Source organism: Corvus brachyrhynchos, unplaced genomic scaffold (assembly GCF_000691975.1).
Source record: "Corvus brachyrhynchos isolate BGI_N302 unplaced genomic scaffold, ASM69197v1 scaffold283, whole genome shotgun sequence".
NCBI classification, from domain to species: domain Eukaryota; kingdom Metazoa; phylum Chordata; class Aves; order Passeriformes; family Corvidae; genus Corvus; species Corvus brachyrhynchos.
Window position 1 is genome coordinate 2,022,612 of NW_008237409.1, and position 9,674 is coordinate 2,032,285.

Consider the following 9,674-nt stretch of genomic DNA (forward strand, 5'->3'; position numbering starts at 1 on the left):
TGGTTGAAGTCCTCATTACCACTTGGCTTCCTCCCTTGTTTGCTTTCCATTTGGAATGTGTTAGATTTAATATCCACAGTTAAAACTGCCAGACAAAGTACTTCCAATAAGCTGATTGAATGTTTGTGTTCTTGAAATAAAGCTGTTTCTAGGGAGAAAGTGTGTTTTAGTATTTAGAACACAAAGCTAGAACTGCTGGAACTTAAATGTTTAAATGATGCTGGATGTCTTGGTAGCTCATGCTGAGGAAATGCAGCTTTTGTCTTCATACTGCCTGTGAATTCTGCTTCTCCAAATTCTCCTTCTCCATCAGTTGTCTTCAGTGTCTTCTTCCCTCAGGCACCTGAACATCATTCAGTAGCACTAGAACTTTAATTCCTCTTTTTTTTTTTTTGATTCCGTTTAAAGCTTTAGAAGGTTAAAATACCTGTTTTCACAGAGGGTAAGGTGTAACTGTGTTTTTCTTTTCTTTCCTCGTGTGTTTATTTGCTGTGTGTTTGTTGTGCCACAGGCACAAGTAGAGAAATCAGTGCTTTGGCAGCCCGAGTTAGGTATTTCCTGCAAACAGCTTGTGTCACAGTGGAATTTTTGTGTTGTGCTGTGTGAGCCTGACTTGTGAAGCGCAGGAGATAGAATGTGACAGGGAGATGAGGCTCCCTTTGGAGTTTGTCTGAAGACGTGAGTGGGTGCAGTGAAGAAGAAACATGAGGTTGCTGTTGACAGTTGGAATCAACTGATAACTGGGAGCTGAGCCTGGTTTTTGTGGGTGCTGAGGTGGGGAGGAGGATGGTGTGGCTGGGCTGGCTCAATGGGGGTGTTGATTCACCCAATTTGTGCAGTTTTGGGAGAAGATGAGTTTGAGTGTGTAGATAAAAAATAGGAAAGGCATGAAAGAGAAATTTGGATTGGATGTAACCGGGGAGAGTAATTTAACAGTGAGTTCATAGGAAGTGGTTTGAGGACAAAGCAGTTGAGAGAGATTTCCCTGACCAGGTGTAGTTGACACCAGTGTAGGTGTGTTATTACTCTGAATTCCAGGGATATCTCCTGTAGAACTTAAGGAGAGCATACTTGAAGTAGCCTGAATTATTCAGCTCTCCAAAGGGAAACGTGAATAAAACATTTGAGACATTATTCAGCCTAAAATGCTGTTGTTCAGCCTATGAAAATAAAATAGCAGCTTTTCTCCCAGGGGAATCAGGAATGTCCACAAATCCTGACTGCCAATCAAATATCCAGGCAAATAACTGAATTTATGACGTTTCTACTACTTCAGACAGGGAAGTGGAGAGTAAATCTCAATGAAACACTTGGTTGATCCTGTTTAGCCCCCAAAGAGCACGTCTTCCCCTGTGTTCTTCTAGTGATGCTTGGGATATCAAACCAGAGGAAACAGCTTTTTGAACCCTATTGTGGTGCTTTGATGCTTGTGTCAGTTTAAGCTGAGGCTTGGGAGGGATGTTAAGGGAGTGGGGGGACCTGGGGACACTGCTTGGCCTGGCTGTGGTTAAGCTCAGGCTGTGTTGTAACATCCCACAAGCCTTTGAAACACCCTTCAAGGCACTCCCAGTTCCACAGAACTTAACCCACTGTTTTTGTTTGTTCCTTGCCTCGTTTCTCCTTGCAGCAGAGTGGCCCAAGACCATGACAGGCCTGCCCAGCACGTCGGGGACCACGGCCAGCGTGGTGATCATCCGTGGCTCCAAGATGTACGTGGCCCACGTGGGCGACTCGGGAGTGGTGCTGGGGGTCCAGGATGACCCCAAGGATGACTTTGTGAGAGCTGTGGAGGTGACGCAGGACCACAAGCCAGAACTTCCCAAAGAAAGGGAGAGAATTGAAGGCCTTGGGGGCAGGTAAGTGTGTCTGCTTTCACTGAACTAAGCTTGAGCTTGTTTTGGGAGGGCACATGAGGAGCTGAATCTCAGCTGTTTCTCTTTTGTCCTCTTATTTTTTTGTTTTTAACAGCTTATTGGGGAATAAATTACAGGGATCCATTGTTAGACAGTTGTGGTTTTTGCTAGTGGCTTATAGTACACCCAGAATTTTAATTTCCTGGTGGATCATGCAGCTGAGGGGTGGTTACAATTCTAAATGTTCACCAACAGCTTTTTGCAAGTGGAGATGGTAATTTTTGGCCTATATCCCTTTAAATTCTGAGGAACTGGCGGGTTGGGCAAATTACCTTTCCCCACAGGTAAAATGATACGAGGTCTGGAATATCCAGTTTGTCACAACACTATAATTTCTCAGGCGTTCTGCATTGTCCCTGAGATGACAATGGCAGCTGTTGAGTAGGCTTCTCAAAGCTTCTACTTAGGGAACGTAAGAAAAATCCTGGATTTGAAACAAAACCCTGCCTTTGCTGTGTTTAAGGCCATGGTTTAGCACCTGTCTTTCCAGGGGCCATTCCTTCCCTGGCGGGAACTGGCAGATGTTGGAACATCTGAGCTGGGGTGGGTACGTGTTCCCTGGGAGTGAGGGGAAGCAGGCAGGGCTCTGTCAGGTGGCACAAATATTTGGAGACAGCCCCCAGGGCTCGGATCTGGGAGCTCTGCGTCCTCCTGGTGCTGCACCAGATGGATGGGCACGGTTTCCTCCTCGGAGCAGGGATCACTGAAGGTTTTCCTGTTGACATCATTCATCTGGGAACCCTGTCAGCCCATTAACCTTCAGATATTTGTGTCTGTGGCAGGTGGGAGTTGATCAGAGGCTGTTTTGCAGGAGGGAAAACCTGCAGTTTTGCTGTAGGTTTCCAAGGTATTTCTTAGAGATTGGAGATCTCTGAAGGTTCAAAGAAAGCATTCCCCTGAAACTTAGTATCTACAGGAATGGTTAATTTTAATTTTTTTTTTTTTTTCCCTGGTGCCCCTCCTGATTTTTCCAGACTGGCTGTGAGGCACATGGTGGGAATGAGGTGGAACTGTGCAGCTGTGCTTGGGAATGTCTGGTCTTTCATGAGAGCAAACTGGGAACAGTTAATGGGAGAGCATGATGGAATCTTCCATTAAAATGATATTTCTCCCTGTAACGGTCTTAGTGTGGGATGAGGTTTTTTTTCCAATAGTGACTGAAGTGAGCTTTGTGTGGTCATTAGTTGTACAAGTGGATGAGATCAAGTTTTAGGATGTGGTGTTTGTGACTTTGCCGTGCTCTGGATGGAGCTGAACATGCCCTTGTTGTTAATGCCTTTGAAGTGTCAGGAAGTGCATCTTGAATGGCTTCAGCATGAGGAATCTTGAGGCTGTTCCAGAGCTGCTCAGTTTCTAATTACCAGTGGCTGTTCCTTGGATGAAAGGAACTTTCAAGTATCTAATTCCTAGTTTGGTTGGGACCAAGCTTTGCTAGTTCCTGGTTTCATTAGTTCTTATTCCTTGATGGTTCATGCTCCATTCTTCTTTCTTCCCTGCCTGACACAGCTGCCCCAGTTATTTGCTCTGTAGCTGTTTTGACCCTCCAGTGCCATCTGGGAGAGCTAAACCAGTGCTCAGTGTCTCAGAGCAGGTGTTCACATGCAAATGTAGAGCTGTTCTCCCTATCTCCTGCTTCCTGCAGACACCAACTGGAGACAATTCCTCTTTTGTGCCTGCCTCCTGTTGGTGTTCCTTCCATTAAGCAAATCCTTTCAGGAGGCTGCTCCTTTCTTTTCTGTTGTTTCAACTATTCTGTGCTGCCCTGTACTGCCAAATTTTGGGAGATGGAGAAGACTGGAGCAGGAACTGTGTGATATTTAAGCCTGAGGTAGCTGGTGTTAACAGTCCTCATCTGAGGGAGGCAAATCCAGTTCTGCTCTGTCTCTGACAGATTAAAGACACTCTTGCATATGTTGTAACCAGCCAGAATTTCTTCCGGGTCTTCATTCCTTTGTTTTTTATTTTCCTCTGTCCTTCTCACTCTCCCCCTTGGCTTTATATGGAATTATTGAAGTGCTCTCGTGTGATTTGAAATACTTCATTGTGCTGTGGGCTTCCCTGAGGGTGCCATCTCTATTGCCTCCACTTTTGCGTGTTTAACTGTTTTTGCCTCATTGATGCCAACTTCCTCATTCCTGTCTAACCTCTGCCTCTGTGGTGCTTTCAGTGTGATCAATAAGTCTGGTGTGAACCGCGTGGTGTGGAAGAGGCCGCGCCTGACCCACAACGGCCCCGTGCGCCGCAGCACCGTCATCGACCAGATCCCCTTCCTGGCTGTGGCCAGGGCCCTCGGTGAGTCCCCTCAGCTCAATTTATCCCCTGGCTTGCCAAAACAGGGAGTTTACAGGGGTTTCCTCACTTGCCTTCTGAAAGTCTGGGCTTTTTAAGTGTATTTTAAATACAATGATTTATTTTTTGAATAAAGCTGTAAAAGGTGGCGTTGGGGAGAGAAGAATGTGCCTTACAACTTGCAGGGTTTTCAGCCCCAGCCCTACAAAGGATGGGACTTAATTTTACCACAAAGTAATCAAAAATTACAGTCCCAAGAGAAAGAGACCAAGGTGCTCTCCCTCCTGGAGACACACAGGGCTTGTACGTTTTCATTTGTGTCGGAAATTCAGTTTTACTGGGTGGTGTATGAATTCCTTCAGTCTTTCTTTTGTGGAGATTTTTTTTTTAAAAGACTTGGTGTAGAATGGGATGAAAGTCAAATCTGTTTAACTTTAACTTGCCTTTATGGGAGCACTAGAAATGAGAAACTGTCTTTGAGGAGCATCTCATTCCGAGGACATAAAGGGATATTGCGGTACTAGAAAACTTGAGATGAATGGTTTTTGGGAAGTACTTCTTAAGTGAATTATTGGATGTATCTTACCCGTGAATGTTAGTGTTTCTGGTAATTTTTCCCCTTAAATTGCGTTGCAAAATGCCAATCTTTGGCTGTTCATTTTTTTTCTCTTTGTGCAGTGAAGAATCTTCTATGCAGATATACCCAGAATAGGTTTGATTTTATGGATTGTGGTTCTTACCTGTAAGAGCTGTGCTGTGATGTAACTCCTTGCTGGCAGCTTGGCAGAGCCGTGGCAGTGCTGTCAGTGCTCCTGGGTCAGCTGGCAGTGCCCATGGGGACAGGCTGTCCTGGGACCAGGGTCTGGATCATTCCAGAGCCTTGCTGTGTCTGATTTCACGGGCAGGAATAGCTGTGCCACAGGGATTCGTCCAGGGTTAAGGAGAATTTTGCAGTGATAAAGAACACGGAAAAGACAGCTGCGTGTCAAGCAAAGAGTCATAGGTGCCTGAAAATTTAAAAGTTTAAAATTAAAGACTTTTTCTCAGTATCTGAAAGTCTCTTTGTGTCCAATTTTAGATAGGATAGAGTTTATTTAGTGGTTAGGAAAACTTGAGAGTTTGAGTAAATCCTTTGGAGTTAATAGGTGAGTAGCAAACAAATCTTCGTCCCCTGAGCAGCATATCCTTGTTGTTCCCTCCTGCAGGACAGGGGAGGTGTTCCTCCTGGATTGCAAAAAGTGGACTCTTAATTTTGATGCATCTTTTGTTGCTGTGATTGCAACTGGGAGCCAGGCAGGAGGGGAGGCTGGCCCCAGCACTGTGGAAAAGTTGCATTGGTCAAATATTCAGCCAGCAGAAAATCCTGGTGCAGAAGAAATCCTTCTGGCCAGATTAATTCTGTTGACATCCCCTTTCCTGTTCTGATTGTCAGAAGTGTCCTTCTGCCCTAAAATAAGCATTTGTGCTATGCACAGTGGCTGTATTTAAGTATTTAAATAATGCTTAATTTATTTATAGCCCCATAACAAGTCAGAAATATTTGGGCTTTGTGCTGTCTCTGTAAGGCATCTGTAAGCTGCTTTAATGTACACAGCAGGTTTCTGTGGCTTCCAATGAAACATTTTAAGCTGTAGCAGAGTTCTGTATTTTCACAGCTACTTCTGCTGATCTTTTCTGGGCAATGAGAACATCCGGGTTTTTTATACTAATTTGCTTTGTAATAGATACTCATGAGTCTGTAGTGAGGGATCACCTGGCAGTGTTTGGGAGGTGTTTAAATGAATGAATGATGAAACCTGAGCCAGGAACCCGTTAGTTCAACCACTCCCTCCTGCAGGAACATGAACTCTGCTTTCCCTGTTTTTTCTGTAGGAATATAATAGACTCACCCCTGTGTTTTAGGTGGAGCAGCCTCCGCCGTACAGGTGTGACTCTTCCTAAGAACAGGAATTTCCTGCTGCCCTCTAGGAGGAGTTCTGCACCAGAACAGGGACTCCATGTGGAGCTGCGGCAGGAATCTTTGACAGGGATAGGGAAGCTGTTTTCCAGAACAACTGACTGGGTGCCAGCACTGTTTTGTGATGCTCTCTGAATGCACATACCATGAAATCCTGCAGAAGAGGCTATGGCTGACCTCAAATGATCTGAGGAAGTCCCTGTATAAGTTTTTAGGGGTTTTTTACATGCATTTAACTATTTTCTTTTTTAATTACCAAACAGAGTAGACACAGCTGCCACTCAGTTTTTCCTTCCTGCTCCATTGTAGGCCCCACCATGAAGATCAATCACATGGAATTCTATAAGTTGTATTTAAGTACTGCACAGCAATTTCCAGCTTCTGTTGGTGATTGCCTTTCTGTTTTATCTCTATAAAACCAGACAAACTTGGGGTGCATTTGGGATTCTTTTCCTGTCCATAGGATGTCTTGCCTTAGCTTGTACAATTTTCTTCAGCCCTGAGACAAAATAGTAAGTGTGCTGTGCCAAATGTAGAGTGTGTGCTGTGCTCTGGGGATCTCTGTGTTGCACACATCCTATGAAGGCACCTGTGGCTCTTTGTGGAGAAAAACTTTGATTTTAAAAGCTCTGGGATTAATCAAACTGGGGTTTTGTTTTGGACTGAGTTATAAAAGTAGTTTTCTTTCCTCTATTAAAACCAAAAGCTGTTTTTATATGCAAAACAGCATCACCAGAAACAAAAGACTTGATTTATGTGATTTCTGGACATGCTTTTGCTCTAAGAAAGCTTTGGGCTTAATCCAATCCAGCCCACTTGTGTGATGGGTGCTTTTGTTTGTAACTTCAATTACTTCCCTGGCAGCAGTTGACTTAGAAGTAGGTTTGTTGTTGTATTTATAAGGTAACAGTAAGCAGATAAGAGAGACTGCAGAGTTTGATATATTCTTACAGGCAGCTGAATTAGTTTCCTGCTCCTTTAGTATCTGATTTCAAACATCTATTTCATTTTGTAGGATGTAGTGTAGATCTCTGTATGTTATTCTGGTTTGAGTCAGGACTAAGAAACAGGTTTTTCTGGAAGATATGGAAGGAACTACATTAATAATTTTTTTTTTTTTTGGAAAAGAAACGTGCAAACCTCACACTGAAAGAAATGCTCCCGGTGTGTAAGTTTTAAAAGAACAAGATTGTCAAGAGTTTTGTAAATGTTTGGGTTTTAATTGAGAACAAAAATAGTCTGGCTCCCAAATAGCAGCCTGAGAGCCTGGCATTCCAGCCCTGTAACACCAGCCTTTGGCACATCCCAGCTTCCCAGGCTGCCAGAGGGTCACTGCTCTGTCTGCTTGCTTTGGAACAGAATTAAAGACTTCAGAGCACTTTGAAATGCTCAGGGAAACGTGTTCTCTGCTTTCTGGCTGCTCTCCTCTGCCTTTTCCCTTCCCAGAGTTGTGACAGAGGCTGCCATGGAAAGCACCTCTCCAGGCTTGTGTTCCTGGGCTGCTGGGGACGCTGAGCTCTCCAGCTGGCCAGGGAGGGGACACAGCTGGCCACAGCTCCAGGAGGCTCTGGCTTAGGCTGGGGAACTCTGCCCTTCGGGGGGGGAAAGAGAATGTCCCCCACCCTGTGAGATGGGTTGGCCTTGGTGGGCTCAGAGTGGACGGATCTGTGAGAGTCACTCTGTGCCTTCAGCAAGTTTATGACCCTCGGAGTCGGCCTTGTGGCCACTGTGATATTCCCAGTTATCCTTGCAAGGAGCCCTCTTCCTCTTGGAGCAGATCCCCTGAAATCAGTGCCATGGTTGCTTGGCTGCCTCCTCGGGAAGGGCAGCAGATGGACACGATGACGTGTGTGTAGATGAACCCAAATGAATGAACATCAGGTTATTTTTATCACCCAGCACAGTATTTTTAATTAAAAACCGATTCACCTAATAACATGTTGTCATTTCTCCTACGTGAATATGAACAAAGTGGGAAATGGACGTGTAAAAATATTATGTACATTGGAAATTGATGCTGCTCCTGTTTATTTTACCTGCTGTGGCCGTGACAGAGCGATCGATGTGAGAAACTCTGAGTGCAGGAGGACTTTCCGTGGCAATTCACATCCAATAATTGCCGTGCCGGAGCTCCCCTCTCGTGTTACAGTATTTATTTTGATCTCGCTGCCAGCTGGCTTTGTTGGGAGCCTGTGGCAGCCGAGTGCACCTCTGTAGGAGCAGGCTTGGCTTTTAATTAGCTCTCATTAGCAGCATGTGCTTGTGGGGCTGCTGCTGCTGCAGCCGGGGAGAATCGGGGCTTTAATGAGGATGGGCCGGCCCTGCTGGCTGCGGTGGAGTGGGGTAATTGAGTTGAAGTATTCCCTTTCCTGATTCTGGAAAAGTCTTTTCAACTGGTTGATAGCTTAAGGCAAAGCTAATGGAGGCAAGGAGGAAGACAAAAAGCTTATTTATTGTCTTTAAAAGGGTGCTGATGGATGTGGAAGAAGCTTCAGGCTTTGTCCAGCAAAGGAAGAGCCTGACAAAACCTTACTCTTGAGTTTGAGTTGTTGAGCTTCTGTTTGCTGCTCAACTCTGACATTTTAATTAATTTCTGCTTTTAAAGCTGTGTGTTCTGCACAGAAAAATGTAGTCAGTGCTTGCAAGTAATAATAATAATAATGTTACTTTTTGTTGCTTATCACTATAGGAAGCTGTTTGTGAACATGGAAATAAATAAAAAGGAATTGTTAGGGCAAATAATTACTATTCTTGATTTGAAGGCCCAGCCTTAGAAAAGGTTTTTAATTTTTCAAGTATACTTGATAAATAGAATTGAAATAAATTGATGTGGAAATGCATTTTTCTGCTGGAGTGGTTTTTACTTGAGGATGGTTTGGAGGGAGCTCTTGAACCAGCGGATGATTTGACTCAGATGTGTTGTTCAGCTTTGTTTCTGGTGAGGTGACCCCAAACTCATTCACACAGTGAGAGAGATTTAAAAATAGAAATGTTCCCTGCATGAGGCCGTCCTAGGGAGAGGCTTGAGCTCTGATTTTCTGCCTTCCTGCTGGAGCTCAGGCAGTGCCCGTGTTCCTGTGGCTTCTCTCCAGCTCCCAAACTTGGCACATGGTGTTCAGCTGCAGAGAGCCCTGTGTGGCTTTGCAAGTGATGCTTGTGCTGTGGGAGGAAAAGGAATGGCAAAGGGAATTTAACAGGAAAAAGGCTTCAGTCTCCTCCTCTGCTTTTTCCTTTGTCCCTTCCCTGTGGCACCTGCACACAAAAATATTTGCACATTTGGTGTGGGATCAACAAATCAAGGTTTTACTTTGGTTTAAGGAGAACTTGATTAATTCAAATAGGTTTTAGTTTGGACAGTGACTGAGATTTCACCATTTTTCTAGGTATTACTCTGTTCCATTTCTCCTTTTCCCACAAATACTTGTTTTAAGAGAGTAGAAGACCTCTGAATACAGCTTGGTTTAAGTTAAATATGATTGGAAGGTGGCAGCAGCTGAGCTGTGACTGGGCTGGAA

At 44.5% G+C, this 9,674-nt stretch overlaps 1 protein-coding gene across 1 annotated transcript in view; it reads left to right on the forward strand.

Annotated features, from left to right (window-relative positions):
- Positions 1 to 1,443: 1,443 nt before the first annotated feature.
- Positions 1,444 to 9,674, forward strand: part of PPM1D (protein phosphatase, Mg2+/Mn2+ dependent 1D) — a 14,018-nt gene continuing 5,787 nt past the window's right edge. The window contains exons 1-2 of the mRNA XM_008631085.2: positions 1,444 to 1,856; positions 4,081 to 4,205. Coding sequence (XP_008629307.2) covers positions 1,459 to 1,856; positions 4,081 to 4,205 — 523 coding nt within the window. The 5' untranslated portion in view covers positions 1,444 to 1,458. The remainder of the gene's footprint in view (positions 1,857 to 4,080; positions 4,206 to 9,674) is intronic.